General features: G+C 33.5%; 4 protein-coding genes across 7 annotated transcripts; 3 read left to right on the forward strand and 1 right to left on the reverse strand.

Moving 5' to 3' along the window:
* Nucleotides 1-111: 111 nt before the first annotated feature.
* LOC105782245 (calcineurin B-like protein 3) lies at nucleotides 112-2,991 on the forward strand. The gene is made up of 10 exons (XM_012606863.2): nucleotides 112-260; nucleotides 900-962; nucleotides 1,051-1,205; nucleotides 1,369-1,451; nucleotides 1,609-1,668; nucleotides 1,774-1,882; nucleotides 2,081-2,133; nucleotides 2,225-2,305; nucleotides 2,404-2,516; nucleotides 2,635-2,991. Exons 3-10 carry the CDS (start codon nucleotides 1,082-1,084, stop codon nucleotides 2,690-2,692), a joined length of 681 nt encoding a protein of 226 aa, XP_012462317.1. The 5' UTR covers nucleotides 112-260; nucleotides 900-962; nucleotides 1,051-1,081; the 3' UTR covers nucleotides 2,693-2,991.
* Nucleotides 2,992-4,169: 1,178 nt separating this feature from the next.
* Nucleotides 4,170-7,442, reverse strand: LOC105782256 (heat shock cognate protein 80). The gene is made up of 3 exons (XM_012606883.2): nucleotides 7,185-7,442; nucleotides 6,278-6,419; nucleotides 4,170-6,174 (listed from the first exon to the last, which is right to left on the reverse strand). The coding sequence occupies exons 1-3, from the start codon at nucleotides 7,305-7,307 to the stop codon at nucleotides 4,340-4,342; spliced, it is 2,100 nt and encodes a 699-aa protein (XP_012462337.1). The 5' UTR covers nucleotides 7,308-7,442; the 3' UTR covers nucleotides 4,170-4,339.
* Nucleotides 7,443-9,036: 1,594 nt separating this feature from the next.
* LOC105782263 (peptidyl-prolyl cis-trans isomerase FKBP16-1, chloroplastic) lies at nucleotides 9,037-11,210 on the forward strand. Of its 4 annotated transcripts, none has more exons than XM_012606895.2 (8): nucleotides 9,037-9,176; nucleotides 9,646-9,819; nucleotides 9,946-9,980; nucleotides 10,105-10,198; nucleotides 10,335-10,395; nucleotides 10,567-10,612; nucleotides 10,845-10,915; nucleotides 11,001-11,210. In XM_012606895.2, exons 1-8 carry the CDS (start codon nucleotides 9,103-9,105, stop codon nucleotides 11,076-11,078), a joined length of 633 nt encoding a protein of 210 aa, XP_012462349.1. In that variant the 5' UTR covers nucleotides 9,037-9,102; the 3' UTR covers nucleotides 11,079-11,210. The 4 variants fall into 4 exon arrangements, 3 of the variants coding, with proteins under 3 accessions (XP_012462349.1, XP_052487714.1, XP_012462356.1); XM_052631754.1 differs by having other exon boundaries at nucleotides 9,040-9,176; nucleotides 9,298-9,819; XM_012606902.2 differs by having other exon boundaries at nucleotides 9,050-9,176; nucleotides 9,610-9,819.
* A 712-nt stretch (nucleotides 11,211-11,922) lies between these two features.
* On the forward strand, nucleotides 11,923-14,676 carry LOC105782288 (protein transport protein SFT2). Its single transcript, XM_012606965.2, has 4 exons — nucleotides 11,923-12,288; nucleotides 13,662-13,929; nucleotides 14,017-14,121; nucleotides 14,333-14,676. The coding sequence occupies exons 1-4, from the start codon at nucleotides 12,095-12,097 to the stop codon at nucleotides 14,441-14,443; spliced, it is 678 nt and encodes a 225-aa protein (XP_012462419.1). The 5' UTR covers nucleotides 11,923-12,094; the 3' UTR covers nucleotides 14,444-14,676.
* Nucleotides 14,677-16,459: the final 1,783 nt, after the last annotated feature.

The following is a 16,459-nucleotide window of genomic DNA, read 5'->3' on the forward strand; positions in this document are numbered from 1 at the left end:
TCAAACCAACCCGTAACGTCTCCTATCAAAGTATCAGCGTCACGTGACACGTTCCATCGAAATTCACTAATTTTTTTTATTTATGATGTCATATTTTTAATTAATTAATTCAAAAAATTATTGTTTTTTCATGTCTGCATATAAATTATTGAAATCTCCACTTCCGTTCCACCCCCCGTTATCACCACCTTCACTTTAAACTCACCGCCGGTTTCATAGCTTTTATATACTACCCCTAAGCACTCTCTTCTTAACAAAAGGTAATAACATTTTTGTTTTCATATATTCGTTTGTTCCCCGATAATAATTGAAAAGAAACCTTTTTGAATCTATGTGAGATTAAAGTAGGTAGTTTTAATTATTTCCTACGCTTCAATAGATCTATTAAGTTGGCAATTCGGTTTGTTTGTATATTCTTTTAAATGAATTTTGTATTTTTGTGGAATTGATTAGATTGGATCCTGATCAGGTTCAATTTGTGATGGAGTTGATGATTTTGTGTTTGAATTGGGCCTTTTGATGTGTTTGATTTTATGGGTATTTGATTTTGAACCACTTCTCTTTATTAGATTATCTGTTTTATACTGCAACGCTGGAATGGATGTTAGCAAATATTGGTGATTTGTGGTCACCCTTAATTTTGTAGAATGGATGTTAGCAAAAATATTGCTGTATGCGTTGCCTGATTGTATTGTGTTGATCTCCGTGTATGAGAAATAGACACGGAGGAGTTAATTCTTTATGTGTTCCTCCATGCACAAAAGATAAGAGAGGGGAAACAATTATGGAATGCTTTTAAAACTGTTAGGACAAAAGAAAATTCAAATAGGTTAAAAGGTTAAGGTTATGGTTTGATTTTATAAGACAGATACTGATTTGACTGAGTTTGAGGTCTCCAGCTTTATCAGATTCCGACTCCAATATTTGGTATTCAGTCAGCAGAATCAGGAAATGGTTAAAAGGTTAGTCCTGTTGTTTGCCTTTAGAGTGACCGAGTGTATGGAAAGAATGACATGAATGGGATTTCTGGTCTCTTTTGCTGTTGCCTAGGTATGGAGTGTATTGATGTGAAGAGAATACCATGTTGCAGTGCATAGACGGATTGAAGCATTTATTTGCTTCAGTGCTGCAATGCTGTGATATTGATTTGTACAAGCAATCAAGAGGTCTTGTTGATCCTGAACTTCTTGCAAGAGAGACCGTTTGTATGTTATCATTTTTTCTTTTCTTTTTAAATCTTTTTTTATATTGCTTATGTGATAAAATCAATGCTTTTGCTTGATTTAACATTTGTTCAGACTTTGCCTGTGTTATTTTAGTTTTTGAGTCCTTCTACTGAAATTTTTCATTTTGCTCATCTTCATGCAGTTAGTGTTAGTGAAATAGAAGCACTTTATGAGCTTTTCAAGAAGATAAGCAGTGCTGTTATAGATGATGGGCTGATCAACAAGGTCTTTTTTTTTTCATAGTTCTCATTTTGTTATATAATTGATATCTTTTGTTATGTTTGTCAAGTTTTTCGGCTTGATGATCACTTCTCATCTTGAGTTGGTTCTTTCCATCTCATCTTTGTAGTATTTAAGTTTTATTTATATTACTATTTGACAGGAGGAGTTCCAATTGGCGTTATTCAAAACAAACAAAAAGGAGAGTTTGTTTGCTGATCGGGTATTTTTATCTAATGTTAATTAATATTGTCCCCATCCTTGATAGAATAATGCTTGTTAGCATATTGCCTGAGTTGCTGTCAATATATTTCTGATTTCACTGCAGGTATTTGACTTGTTTGATACAAAGCATAATGGAATTCTAGGTTTCGAAGAATTTGCTCGTGCTCTCTCTGTCTTCCATCCAAATGCGCCCATTGACGATAAGATTGATTGTATGTGTTAGATATTTAAGTTATCTCTTGCTGTAAGTCATAATCATGTTAACATAGTAGTTGGATGTAAATGACCGGTATGGAAATGGAATTATGGACTTTTGTGCATAGATGATGTGTCTAAACTATCTTTTTAGTTTCAATTATCTATCTGTGTATACTTTGTCCATCATAATTCGCTTTAATACCCTTTTGCAGTCTCTTTTCAACTATACGATCTCAAGCAGCAAGGTTTTATTGAGAGGCAGGAGGTAAGTATTACTCTTTTTTATTTTGATCTTGTGTATTCTACATTTGTTCTGTTGTAAGCTCATATTATAATTATATATATATTGTATATAGGTGAAGCAAATGGTAGTGGCTACCCTAGCTGAATCTGGCATGAACCTTTCAGATGATGTTATAGAAAGTATAATTGACAAGGTGATCACTAAATCTGATTTAGTTGAAGTCATATCTCTTGTAATTTTCATTATCTCGTTTCTAGTTTTTACATGTTAAGTTTTGGAGCTTTTCAACAGACCTTTGAGGAAGCTGATACAAAACATGACGGGAGGATCGACAAGGAAGAGTGGAGAAGCCTTGTTTTGCGACATCCATCCCTTCTGAAAAATATGACCCTGCAATACCTTAAGTGAGTTCTACACACTCTCACTATCATGGAACACAATTGGCTGCTGAATAACCATAAAATACTTGCTGCTAGCTTATGTGCTCACTTTGAACTGTTATTGTTTGTTTTACATGAGCAGGGACATCACCACAACGTTCCCAAGCTTTGTTTTCCACTCTCAAGTTGATGATACCTGAGATCAGCAATTCGATTCAAGCTTCCATAGACCGGCTTGTTTCATTCTAGACAGTATGGTGGTTTCAAATATGAATGCCCCAAGAGTGAGTGTATGTGATATTCTGGTTTATTGGTTAAAAACAATTCCTAGTGTGGGTCTAAATTCAACAGTTGAACAATCGTCATCTTCTTTTTCTTCTTCTTGTCAGTGTTATTGGATAATTGGTACTTCCAGACGTGCTGAAATATTTAGGTTGTATTTTTCACTATGGTATTGCAATGTAAAAAGTGATGCTCCCTTTGGTTTTTTATTTTTAAATCAGAGCTTAGAATATGATAAATAAACAAATCAGTGGGAATTCACCGTTGTGTTTTAATTGCAAAAATGGTGGTGGTGCTTTCAGTGTATCCATAACAAAATGAGGCTATGACAAGGAAAATACCCATGGTAACACAGGATAAAAGCATGCAAAATTAATTTCACTGCAGCAAGCAGGCTCTTTAACAAGGTTTATTAACTTTGGTTGAATCTCAATATGTGAAGAATGTTTAGTTTTCATGTGATTCTAGTTTTTCTTCAAGTTAACATGTTCTAATTTCTATGAAATTCCACTCTCGAATATAATATTTTATTTTTATTTATCAAATTTAAATTCTAAAGAAATAAAAATAAAAATATTTTCAAAAACTAAACAAAAACCTTGTCGTCATTTATCATCTTAAATGATGACTCTAGTTGCGTGTTTTTTGGTACATCTAGTTGTGGATGATTAGTACACTTTGTTGAACTAAGTAGTAACATCATCATTAGAACTGAATATTGAGGAATGCAATTTTTTAAATAAAATTTTTTCTAACTAATAAAATATATCAAGTTAGACTTCTTTTAAGTGCACTATATTTTATTTTGATCAACATTTACAATTATATTTTTGAGTTAATTCTATAATTTTGTATTTTTACTTTTATTCATTGAATTTTGTTACAAAAGTTTTGAGTTTTGATTGAATTTTGCAATTTTAATTTAAGATGATTTGAAGACAAAATCAAATTAAAAATTACTTTTAATAGTTTTTTTAAAACTAAAAACAATAATATAGCACAAAAATGAATAAAACAGTTATTTTATAAAATAATATTTTTTAAAAAATTCAAGTATTTCTTCACTAATTTAGAATTCTAAATTGATTAGTTATTTTAAAAATATTTTATAAAATATTTGAAAAATAATTTCTAGTTAGGTTTGTTAATCATTAAAGATCAAATACCTAGCAAAATTTAATCACATATAAACAAGTGGTAAATTTACCCCACACGACAAATTTACACCTTCACCCTTTAAAATACATTGTGTTCAAGAAACAAAAACTTAATTGGATAAAGTTGCTGTTGTCTTTTCATTTAGAATCCTTGTAATGTCCATTGGCATAGAATCGTCAAATGTGGGATCTTTGATCTCCGCGCATATAGGTTTTGTGTTGAACAGAAAGTTCAGTATTAGCAAAATACTAAAAGAACCATATAATATATTCCAAAAACAAACTACATTTTAAGAGTTTGACAAAATAACCAAAACCTCTGTAGGTTGCAAAACCATAAAAGCTAAGGGAACGTTCAAAATAGAGATCATACTAGTAAATGTTGGCATCAAAATAATGGTTAAGATTTTAGTCAACTTCCTCCATCTTGCTGCCCTCGCCATCTGCATCCTCCAATGGGGGCATGTCAGCATCAGCATCTGCATCACCAGCATCCTCATCGATGCTCAACCCAAGTTTCAACATCCTGTGAATTCTGTTGCCGAAGGTGTTTGGATCATCAAGGCTGAAGCCAGAGGTGAGGAGAGCAGTCTCAAAGAGGAGCAGAACAAGGTCCTTCACAGACTTGTCATTCTTGTCAGCATCAGCTCTCTTTCTCAGCTCTTCCATGATGGGATTCTCGGGGTTGATCTCCATCGTCTTCTTGCTTGACATGTATCCTGCCATACTGTTATCCCTCAAAGCTTGGGCCTTCATGATTCTCTCCATGTTGGCAGTCCAACCATACTCACCAGTGACCAAACAGCAAGGAGAATCAACCACACGGTCAGATACTATAACCTTTTCAACCTTGTCGCCTAATACATCCTTGATAACCTTGCAGAGACCCTCGAACTTTTCCTTCAAAGCTTCCTTCTTTTTCTTCTCATCTTCGCTCTCGTCAAGTTTCAAACCTTCTTTGGTTGCAGACACAAGCTTTTTGCCCTCAAATTCCTTGAGCTGACCAACTGCATACTCATCGATAGCATCAACCATGAAGAGAACCTCATAACCCTTCTTCTTTAACTTCTCAAGGAAGGGAGAGTTCTCAACAGCCTTTTTGCTCTCACCAGTGATGTAATAGATGTCATCCTGACCCTCCTTCATTCTGGTCACATAGTCCTTCAAGCTGGTCATCTCATCACCACTCTTGGTAGAGTGATACCGGAGCAATTCAGCAATCTTGTTTCTGTTTTGAGAGTCCTCATGGATACCAAGCTTGAGGTTCTTCGAGAAAGCCTCATAGAACTTGTTGTAATCTTCTTTGTTCTCAGCAATTTCAAAGAAGAGCTCGATGCACTTCTTCACCAAGTTCTTGCGTATAACCTTCAAAATCTTGTTTTGCTGCAACATTTCTCTCGAGATGTTGAGAGGAAGGTCCTCTGAGTCAACAATACCCTTCACAAAGCCAAGGAATTCAGGGATCAGCTCTTCACAGTTGTCCATGATAAAGACACGTCTGACATAAAGCTTGATGTTGTTTGGCTTTTTCCTTGTGTCAAAGAGGTCAAAAGGAGCCCTCTTAGGAACAAAGAGGATAGCCTTGAACTCAAGCTGCCCCTCAACTGAAAAGTGCTTGACAGCCAAATGCTCTTCCCAATCATTTGTAAGACTCTTGTAGAAAGCAGCATATTCCTCCTTGGTAATTTCCTCTGGCTTCCTCATCCAAATGGGCTTCTGCTTGTTAACCAATGACCACTCATGTGACACCTCCTTAATCTTCTTCTTTTTCTTCTCTTCCTTCTCCTTCTCCTCATCAACATCCTCAACTTTGCCTTCTTCATCCTTCTTTTCCTCCTCATCCTCATCATCAGAAATCTCTTTCTCAATTGTCTTCTCAATCCAAAGAGAAATAGGATAGCTAATGAATTCAGAGTGTTTCTTAATCAAATCCTTGAGTCGTCGTTCCTCAAGATACTCAAGCTGATCCTCTTTCAAGAAAAGAGTGATCTTAGTACCTCTACCAATGCTCTCTCCAGTGGTATCCCTAGTGACAGTGAACGACCCCCCAGCTTGAGACTCCCACACAAACTGCTCATCGTCATTGTGCTTTGTGGTAACAACAACTTTCTCAGCAACCAAATAAGCTGAGTAGAAACCAACACCAAATTGTCCGATCATACTAACATCTGCACCAGCAGCCAATGCCTCCATGAACTCCTTGGTACCAGACCTTGCGATGGTACCCAAATTGTTCACCAAATCTGCAATACCAGACGAGCATTCACATTAACCACCTCTTTTTACTTGAAAGACAACAATACACCAATAAATATACAAGTAATCAATAAATTACAAATCACTTACCAGCCTTGGTCATGCCAACACCACTATCAATGATTGATAGGGTGTTATTAGTCTTGTCTGGCACAATATGAATGAACAACTCTGGCTGAGCATCAAGCTTGCTCTTGTCTGTCAAAGACTCAAATCTGATCTTGTCTAAGGCCTACAAGCACATTTACAATATTAAAACAATTAAAAACCAATACGAAGTCAAATCCCATTCATTACCATCATGTCATACAAACTAAATAAGACTCAAATATGATACTAACATCAAGTAGAACTCATTGAGTTCCATAAAACAGAGATCTTCATTACAAAACATAAATAAGAAATTATTTCGCTCATTTCCATTTGTTATACATTCTCATTTCAATCTCTTATAGTCATACAAACCCAAATGCCATACTAACAGCAAGTAGGATTCATCGAGTTTCATAAAACAGAGGTTTTTTATTCCAATCACAAAACATGATAAAATAAGAAATCATTTCCGTCATACAAACCAGAAAGACTCAAATTTCATTGAGTTTCATAAAACAAAGATTTTAATTCCAACCACGCAACATAGAAAATAAGATTATTAAGTTATTTGACTCTCTTCATGACTAATAAGAAGTTACTTCACTCTCTTGCAGGCCATAAAAGACTGCAATGTCATACTAACAGCAAGCAGTATTCATTTCATAAAACAGAGATTTATATTCCAAAAACAGAACATGACAAATAAGAATATAGCTAAAAGCAAAAAAAAAAACTTTAATTAACAAAAATAACACACAAATATTAAACAAGCATAAAAAAGAGCTCACAATTTCTGTATTTAAATTAATGAACAAGATCTTTCACATAAAAAAAAGAATCATAAACTAGTTAAATCATACATAAAAAATGCAGAAAGAAGTACTCAAAAAAACCAGAAGCTTACATCGGAAGAATTGCTGATGAGTTCACGAAGAAAGATCTCCTTGTTACTGTAGAAAGTGTTGATAATCAAGCTGAGAAGCTGATTGATCTCAGCTTGAAAGGCAAACGTTTCAGTCTCCGCCATTGATGATAAATCTAAAATGACGATACCAAACACAACCTAAAGAAATATCAGAAGCAGAAGCGAATGGTTAGGTTAAAGTTGGGGGATTTTTGAAATCCCCTGTAACGAGACTTTATAGGAAGAAGAGTTCGTTCTAGATCCTTCTGTTTTGCTATTTTTATCAAATAATTTTGGAGGGATGTCGTTTGGGTTTTACTTTTTCTATTCTCTCTCTCTCTCTCACTATGTAGGTTTAAATATGTGAAAATTTTCTCTAATATTTTAAAATTTAAAATTTAATTTTGAGATATTGGGGTTTTATTTTTATTTAAAAATTTTAATTTTTTTTTTTAAAGTTAACAATATTAAAGATAAAATAATTTTTTAATGCTTATATTTTTTGTCAATTTAATCTTTATCTTATAAAGGTATTTAAAAATTATTTTTAAATTATAAAAATTCTAAAATTCAATGTAATTTTAATAATATAAAAATATGAAAAGCTCGATAAGGCTTACAAGCCGTTCGAAATAAGTATTATTAAGCTAGAATTGGGCTTGACCGATAGCTTAAGTTGCCCGAGCTTGAGCTCAGCTCGATAATTTCCGAATCAAATTCAATTTTTTTACTCGAACTCAAGTAGCTTCCAAACAATAGTGTTTCATTTACATCCCTAGTTCAACTAGTCCGGACCAGTTCATGGGTCAATCGATTTTTTACCTCTCATTTAACCGCTAACCTAATCAATTCCCCATTTGACTGGCAAGTTCAATCGGATTTTGATAATATTTAATATTGAAATTTTTGTTTATATTTTTCAAATCATTTTTATTTTTATTTTTTGAATTTTAAAGAATTTATTTTTATTTTTATTTTTTAAAATATAAATTTAATTTAAAATATAAATATAAATATTTATGTTTTTATTTAAAATATATAAAAATAATTATTAAATTTTATATACTTTTTAAATGTGAGGACTGAATCAAAAAAGACCGTAAATGTTGAGGACTAAAAATATTTTAGTTTTGATATTGTTAACTTTAACGAGATCAATATTTTTAAATAAAAAGAGTATAATGACTCAATATCTCAAAAAAATAGAAACTAAAATTTGAATTTCAAAAGAGTAAAAAAATATTTAAATATTTTCTTCGCAATTTAACTTGAAGAAAAAAATTCTTGACAATGGTTTGCTTTTGTGTTAAATTTTAATAAAATATGATCTAATTTTGCCTTTAATCCCTTTACCTAGTGACTTAAAACTTAATTCCACTTAATTTCAATTTAAAGTTGAGCTTCTATTATATTTGAATGTGTTATAAATTCAACTTTAATTTTTAAATCATGATAAATTATTAAATATTTAAATTTAACAAAAATCTATTAATAGTTTATTAATTGAGTTTTAGTTTTCAAATTAAATAAAGTAGAAAATAAAATAAAAGTAGAGGAAGTAAATTTTAAAAGCTTGAAGAGTAGAGGGACTGGAGGGAGAATTAAACCATAAAAGATTCTTTGCATTTAGAAAATTGATACAAATTAAGTGAACCAAAAAATTGGGCACTTTTACTGGGTCAGACAGACTCATACTAACTTAAAAAAGAAATAGAAAAATATAGGAAAAAAGAGTGAACACATTTTGACGTGGCAAAAGGCCATTGGCTGTGGAATTAAAAAGGTTGTTGAGACAGTTCACAGGCAATTGCAAGCCCTTTTAAGTCTTTTTCCTTATTAACTATGGTGGCGTGGCATATGGAGTTGCCTCATCCGGTATTACATCCTTTGAAAAACAGCATTCATTTGTTTACGAGACATGCACCTGCAATTACAAGTTCTTCCATTTCAGACCTTACAACAGTTGCCCTGTTCTTTTAACTTCCCACCAAGGTACTGTTTTTTTCTTTTCAGTTCTTTACTTCTCTATCTTATATTTTCTGGTAGAGAAAGCATTCTTGTTTTCTCTTCACGATTCTAAATCTTAGTCAATTTTACCTACTTTGAAAATCAGATCAATGGTGGTGGATTCTAATCAGAAATCAAAGACTTGCAAAACTACCCTTTACGTTTCTCATCAGAAATCCTTCAAATATGATAGCATAGTGTGGCATTTTGTTAGTCAATTGTATCAAATTTTAATAGAAAGGACTAGTTTGCTCATTAATCTAATATACAGGGGATAATTTGCATAGTTTTTGAGTTAATCTGACTACTTTTACCTTTACATTGTGTATGCTTATTTCATTTAATGGAGGTATGTTTGTTATATGCATTTGTGTTCCTTCAGTAGCATTTCCCATCATGGTCATATTACTTTTGCTAGAATGCTAAGCACCTGAGCCTGTAATATTATGGACAGACAGCACAAGGATGTTACGATTAAGGGCTCGCATAGCCGGCACCCTTCTGTATCAGTAAAAAGTTTGCCTAGGAGGGTGTTTTTGCAGCTTATGGGGTTCAGTCCCATATCATTGTGTATTTATCCTCTTTTTGCTGCCCCGATGCAAGATATGAATGAACCTGAAGTGATTCGGTAAATTGTTGTATGTGTTGGTTATTATCTTTCTAGCCATTCCATTATTTTTATTCTGCAATTTGGTGATTTTCATCGGTTCTCACCGAAGATTGTTACTTTGGAGTTGAACTTTGAGGTGTTCAGGACATTGAAGCTTTCCGGTGGGGTGAGAATTCAAGGTATGATGGAACACCAAATCTTTCACGAAAGTGTAGTTCTTATCAGATAAACAAGAATTATGAGTGAAATGCTCAAGTTTTTCTAATAAAGTTCATACTTAATTACCTAGCTTTTTCTTTCTAGAAATTATTGAAGGGGAGGGACGGGAAGCTCGTGACGGAGACTATGTACAAGTAAACTATGTCTGCCGACGATCAAATGGATATTTTGTTCACAGGTTGAAAACTTGAAATCACAAAAATCCTGAACTTAACTAATGTGGAGTTTCTTTTATCAATTCACGACTTCAATAGTTGAAACACATAATGTTTGGTCCAATCTGACCTGCCTCTGTTCTGTGGGAAACTTAACAGCACTGTGGATCAATTCAGTGGAGAAAGCTCTCCTGTCACCCTTCCTTTGGATGAGAACCAGGTGTGTTCCTGTTTCCGTTAATGTCGATACCATAGCATCATCACTATGTTGTTGCCAACTACATTCTTTCACTTGAGCAAGATAATTTCCAATCATTCTGCAAATACTCATCAAAAGTAGAACCTACGAGACCGCCATTTTAATTTACATCCAGGATTCTTCATCTGACAGATTATAAAGGGCTTGAAGGATGTTTTGACAGGCATGAAGGTTGGAGGTACCTGGATTCTTGATCATTATAATTGCCTACTGCCACTACAATAATACAAGGAAAAAACGGACAGAAAAGCCATAATCTTGTCTTGTGCATACATGCATTGATAATTGGGCATGGATTTCGGCAACTTGGTTGAGGCGAATATTGTTGCTAGTCTTTGTACTTAACAACACTTGAGCCAAATTTCCTGACCACCATTTGCACTTGTTTGTTCTGTACTTTCTCTTTTCAGGAAAGAGAAGAGCATTGATACCTCCTTCCGTGGGATACATCAATGAAAACTTGAAATCGATTCCTGATGAGGTTTCAACCGTGATTCTTTTGTTTAGTAAAGCATTAATTTTAGGCAAACCGGTTTTGTTACATTTGTTGTTGTGTTTGATTGCAGTTTGGTCCTCGGCGTAGCCTCTTATCTCATGCCAAAGAACCTTTGATCTTTGAGGTCCAGCTTCTGAAGATATTATAAAGGTTGTTGTGTGAGAAACTATTTTTTTTCTTCTCTAAATAGCCAGTAGTAGAAGAAATGACGTAAACGAGACATTGTAAGCCATACATTACTGCATCACTTATAATATCAGATTCAAAATTTTCTCAGCAACTGCAGCCGCGGGAGCTTATTTTTAATCTTTGAGATGATAATATTTTCTTATTGTACAGTACTAGCAGAAGTGGTAGAGTAAACTGAAAAACAAAAGCACTTACATTATTATTATTTACTTTTTTGAACAATCTCATTATGGGTTCTGAGTCCATCCCTAACTCATAAATAGAAGGATAATATGCTTCAGCACATTCGAATCCATGTCCTCCTGTATTGGCATGAATGTTCATGCCTTAACTCAATTGGCATAGGATTACTTACATTATTTTCAATACATTGAAAAGTGATAAATGATGAATCCACCTTTTCCTTTCTGAAAATGTTAATATTAAAAAACTTCTATCATAATCTTATTTTATTTTATTTATTTTAAAACTATATTATCCTTTCAAGAACTCCACATTTATTTTTGTAAGTCTATTCCATTTATGAACTACTTTTATTTATTTATGATATTTTATATTTTATATTTAATAGAAAAAGTTATTTCTATTTTTTAATGTGCAAAGTGACCTTGAATTTGTTAAAATAACATAAAATGTTTTAAAATGAAGATAAAAATGTATAGATTTTATAAATTAATTTTATTTACTTAATTTTTCAACCGTTAATACCGTTGTAATAAGCGGTAATTTATAAATAAAATAAAATAAAATCTTTGACATTAAAACGACACCGTTAACTTGTCAAACCAGAAATAAGGAACCAAAAGCACCGAGTTTCCTTCCTTACTAAGCTCTGTCTCGTGGGACGGTTTATTCTCATACAGCAACCTCACAGTTCCCAGCCCTTAACTCATCCAAAAAGGAACCCAACTGAAAGGCTGAATCTTTAGAGCTTTTTTCTTTTCAAGAAACAAAAACCAAAAATTAAAAAAAAAAATGCGAGCTTGGTTCTCAGGCGGCAGTAGTGGGAATGAGGAGGAGCGGGGAAAAGAAGGGTCATCTCTTTTATCAGATTGGAACTCATATGCTGCTTCAAAAGAAGCAGAAGAGGGAACTACAACTGTGTTTGGGTTTGATCTTGAGTCTGCTGCGAGGTCCGCCAATGATACTGTCACTGGTACCTTCAATGTGTAAGTTTTCATCATCCCCCCCTTTTCTTTTTATCTGTAAATATGAGCCATCAAATTTTATGTGTTCTTAGGTTTAGTTTGGTTGAATTAAATATGGGGCTTCTTCTTTTTTTGACATCGCAAATCGATCATTGTGTTTATTTGTTTTTGTGGCCTAGGAGAATGGGATTTGGATCATTGGTGTTTTATTTTGTGGGATGTAGTTAAAAAAAAAAACCTGTTAGTGAAACTGACTGTTATGTCATGGTTATTTTTACTTTTTCGCCAATTTGATTTTAGGATCATGGATCTAAGTATTATTCAAAATATGGGAAGTTTGACTTTGCATTATCTTGGTGGAGTTTATGTTGTTGGTGAATTGGAGTGGGATACATGATCATTCATTTTGATTTGTATGCATCTGGCCAATTTAATTAAGTTTGAAGATCTTTGTTTGATTTTGTCAACAGTCATCACTTTGCCTAAAAGGAAGTGAACTCGTATAGCATATGTGCAAGCCTTGGCTTGGATTTCCTCTGTTCTGATGAGTGTTATCCTGTCAAAAATGGCATTGTGGCTTTTGTTGGTTTTAGAATAAAAGGAGGATGGATGGGTGGACAAGAAATAATACAGTATTATTAGGTCTTTCAGTTGATAAAAACCTTGAGATCGAGTTTTATTTTCCATTATGTTATAGGACCAAGTGTTTATCAGAGCATGTATCTACTTAATGTTAATTGGGTTGGTTTGAGCAACAAGTAGATAGTAAGATTAATATAGATCTAGTATATATTGCCAGTTTATGAGTTGAAAACGATGTGACTAACAATAGAAGCAGTTCTTTTGTGAGTTAACTGAGTTCAATCATTAAATCAACTGTTGTATCTTGGTTATTCGTGTATGCTGTTTAGGGCTGTCCTTCGCAGTGCTGTGGTCTGGTGTTCAAATGGTGAACTTAATGCGTCTCTACCAAAGCGAAGACCTGTTTGACTATTGGTCATTGATATGTTTGCTACCTGGAGTAAAATAGTGAACTATTTGGTGCCTTGTTTTGCTTGTAGTTGAGGATAATTCAATTGCTGGTACTTGTAGATTCCTTGTCTTTCTATTTATCTCCAGAATGTAATATTCCTCCTTATTACCCCCACTGCAACACAATCACTGAAATTAGTATCCAAATGTAAATGCTAGCAACCTGCTGCTTTTACCATAAGTTGGCATATTTCCAATTTTGTATTAACTGTAGTTGTGAAAGAGCAATTACTTTTTCATATTTAATTAAAAGCTCATTTCCTGTTAAATTAAAATAAAAATGGATTGGTACATAGCATAGCTCATAAGTTCATATTCCTCTGTTAATGCAATTTTTTTTGGTTTGGTTCCTGGTGTTCCAGTGTTTCAAAAGGGGTGAGAGATCTCCCTGGGAATCTCCAATCTGCCACAAGTAGTGTCCCTTCAGGAAAAGCATTCATCTACTTTGGTTTATTTCTGGCAGCTGGGGTCTTTTTTGTTTTTATTGCTTTTACCATGTTTCTTCCAGTCATGGTGCTCATGCCCCAAAAATTTGCAATTTGCTTTACCCTTGGATGTGGCTTTATCATTGGATCATTCTTTGCTCTCAGAGGCCCAAAGAATCAGTTGGCCCACATGTCATCGAAAGAGGTACATATATGCTATATTTGGATATTTTGTTTCTAAATCTTTTACCATTTTGGTTTTTAATTTTGGATTTTCACACCATATCTGCAGAGGCTTCCTTTTACAATAGGATTTATTGGAAGTATGGTGGGCACCATGTATGTTTCCATGGTGCTTCATAGCTACATTCTTTCTGTGCTTTTTTCTGTTGTTCAGGTATACTGGTTCTTTTACTTGTGTCATTTTCGCTATTCTAAGGATCCCGTAGTAGTCTGTTATTCTTATCATGTCTTTTTTTTTTTTTTACCTTAAGCTTGTTAGGTTAGGTTTGTCAAATGATCAGCTGATATATAATTAATTAACTTAGCGGGCAGTTCAATCTTCTGGTTTGATATCAATTTCTTTTCTGTTTCCATGAAAATTCTAGGTCCTTGCACTTGCATACTATGCTGTTTCTTACTTCCCTGGTGGGTCTGCTGGGCTCAAATTTCTCACCTCTGCTCTTACCTCTTCAGTGTTGAGATGTTTTGGGAGGTGACCTGGTTTACTTTGACTTTGTTTTTTCCTTGTATACATCTCTGATAGTTGCGACTTTAATGGTCTTAGGTACATAGCTTTATTGCTTCCATGTTCACATTATTGTTGTTACCGGTATTTTCCTGAAAGAAAAAGTTCGAAGAGTGTACCTTTAGATGTGTCTAATTTTTTTGGAACGAGTTAACACCAAATTTCAATCTAATAACAACACGACTCATTGTTTTGATTCCTGTCTATTTTGGTCTGCAATATGTTTAGGCTTTTCTACTCATGTATATATATATATTTATACCAATTTGGTATCCCTGAGCCAAGTCTAAGTGACTAGAGTTGTGGTTGTTTTATATAACCATAGATAGTTCATTTTTCTTTCAAAGTTGAAGAGCTAAAGCTAAAAGTATTGAAGGGTGAAAGATGAGGCTATAGTATTATATGCACTAGTTGATTGATAGGGTACTGTGTTTTTATGTTGGCTGATGGAAGCAAATTGGCAATGTCCTATGATCCATGACCATGTGTGCTTCCATCCTTTTGTGAGCATGGATCTGGATACAAGTCTGAAGTAGATCTGGCATTAAATGTGTGTTGGCTGTATCTGATTCTAGTATCTTGGGATTTTCAAGCTTCTCAAATATCACAGCTGAAACCGACTAGGGGGAGATGGGATGGATGTGTAAGTAGCTTCTATGTCACATTCTGGAAAATAAATAAATATTATCAGTTCATATGATGGGATATTATCTAGCAATCATTAGGGGTATGTTTTTTAATTTGGAAAATTGGGAGAAAAGAACAATGAGCTACTATTCTCCATCATTCCTTTCCATGTATAACTCATTTCATTTCATTACCTTTTGTGTTTATGTTTTCAACCTTAACCCATCATTCAAGAGAGTGAAATTTACCAGATAAGAAAGGGCTGTGTAAATGGGATTTTGATTTGTTTGCCATAAGATTTTCTGTTCTCTGGCTTGCTTGGATAGTTTTAAACATGAAGAAGTGACTGGAAAGTGAAGTAGTGATGTCTCGCACAAGAAGCAATATCAGCATCAATTTCCCCTTCTTTTTTTTCTTGACTAAGTAATATTTTAACAGAAACTCCTTACTCCTGGTCTGAAATTGAAATGTTCAACAAATTATTAAGTTTTTAGATAAGGAAATGAGATGCAAATAGGGTATTTGAACTAGTAAGCAAAATCTAAAAAAGGATTATATGAGCACCACGTCTTTATATATCATGTTCGTTTAAATCATATCATAAACTATGTATAGTAAAGAACAAAGATTTAACCATCAGCAGTCAGCACAGAATTTTTGACCGGAGCTTAAAAGCTTTCTCTCACTTAAACCCATAATTGTCAAGCTCGTAACATCATAAAGAAATAAATAAAGGATATGTAGGGAACCCAAATCCTGAAATTAGGGAAAGATTAGGGCGGCAATACTGTGATTAGGGGACAATGATGCGACCTTCTAAATGCATGACACGTAGCTTTTTGTTTTCTAACTAGTATAATATAACCACTAACGTAAGGCTATGGATCGCCTTCTCCATTAACCAAAAATTAAAGCAAGGAACAAAAGAAATTGTCACATAAATCACAAAAGACAATGGGGAAAGCCAACAAAGTGTTCATATTGCTGAACTTTAATGCATATATTGAGCAAAAGTAAAAGCAAAAATAAATTAATAAAAACTATAGACTACAAAACTATAAAGAATACGAGTGGTAAGAAGCTCGTTATCCTTTAAATAAGGTTTTAGATTTAGTCTTGAATGTAGAGAAAATAATATTGGGAGAGTTTATTTCTCATTTAAGATTCGACCTAACTCGATTCTGGATTTAATTGGAGTTCAATGTGACTATCGAATATCAGAAAATCTTCAATAATATATATAAACAAATAAACTGACACTAATTGATGACACTAGGAATAAATTTGGTATAACAAAGTTTTCAACATTGAATATTTACTAGAAATGATAAGAGAAAAACAAAAAAAGAGAGAGAATTAA

Source organism: Gossypium raimondii, chromosome 1 (assembly GCF_025698545.1).
Source record: "Gossypium raimondii isolate GPD5lz chromosome 1, ASM2569854v1, whole genome shotgun sequence".
Taxonomy (NCBI): domain Eukaryota; kingdom Viridiplantae; phylum Streptophyta; class Magnoliopsida; order Malvales; family Malvaceae; genus Gossypium; species Gossypium raimondii.

Excerpts from the sequence above, each read along its gene's own strand:
- LOC105782245 (XM_012606863.2), top strand. The coding sequence starts at position 1,082 with ATGTTGCAGTGCATAGACGGATTGAAGCATTTATTTGCTTCAGTGCTG. Across the intron at positions 1,883-2,080 it reads CATTGACGATAAGATTGATT|TCTCTTTTCAACTATACGAT; the intron begins GTATGTGTTAGA and ends ACCCTTTTGCAG. Across the intron at positions 2,517-2,634 it reads ATGACCCTGCAATACCTTAA|GGACATCACCACAACGTTCC; the intron begins GTGAGTTCTACA and ends TTACATGAGCAG.
- LOC105782256 (XM_012606883.2), bottom strand. The coding sequence starts at position 7,307 with ATGGCGGAGACTGAAACGTTTGCCTTTCAAGCTGAGATCAATCAGCTT. Across the intron at positions 6,420-7,184 it reads TCATCAGCAATTCTTCCGAT|GCCTTAGACAAGATCAGATT; the intron begins GTAAGCTTCTGG and ends ATGTGCTTGTAG. Across the intron at positions 6,175-6,277 it reads TGTTGGCATGACCAAGGCTG|ATTTGGTGAACAATTTGGGT; the intron begins GTAAGTGATTTG and ends CTGGTATTGCAG.
- LOC105782263 (XM_012606895.2), top strand. The coding sequence starts at position 9,103 with ATGCACCTGCAATTACAAGTTCTTCCATTTCAGACCTTACAACAGTTG. Across the intron at positions 9,177-9,645 it reads TCTTTTAACTTCCCACCAAG|ACAGCACAAGGATGTTACGA; the intron begins GTACTGTTTTTT and ends TATTATGGACAG. Across the intron at positions 10,396-10,566 it reads TTCCTTTGGATGAGAACCAG|ATTATAAAGGGCTTGAAGGA; the intron begins GTGTGTTCCTGT and ends TTCATCTGACAG.
- LOC105782288 (XM_012606965.2), top strand. The coding sequence starts at position 12,095 with ATGCGAGCTTGGTTCTCAGGCGGCAGTAGTGGGAATGAGGAGGAGCGG. Across the intron at positions 12,289-13,661 it reads GTCACTGGTACCTTCAATGT|TGTTTCAAAAGGGGTGAGAG; the intron begins GTAAGTTTTCAT and ends CTGGTGTTCCAG. Across the intron at positions 14,122-14,332 it reads TGCTTTTTTCTGTTGTTCAG|GTCCTTGCACTTGCATACTA; the intron begins GTATACTGGTTC and ends TGAAAATTCTAG.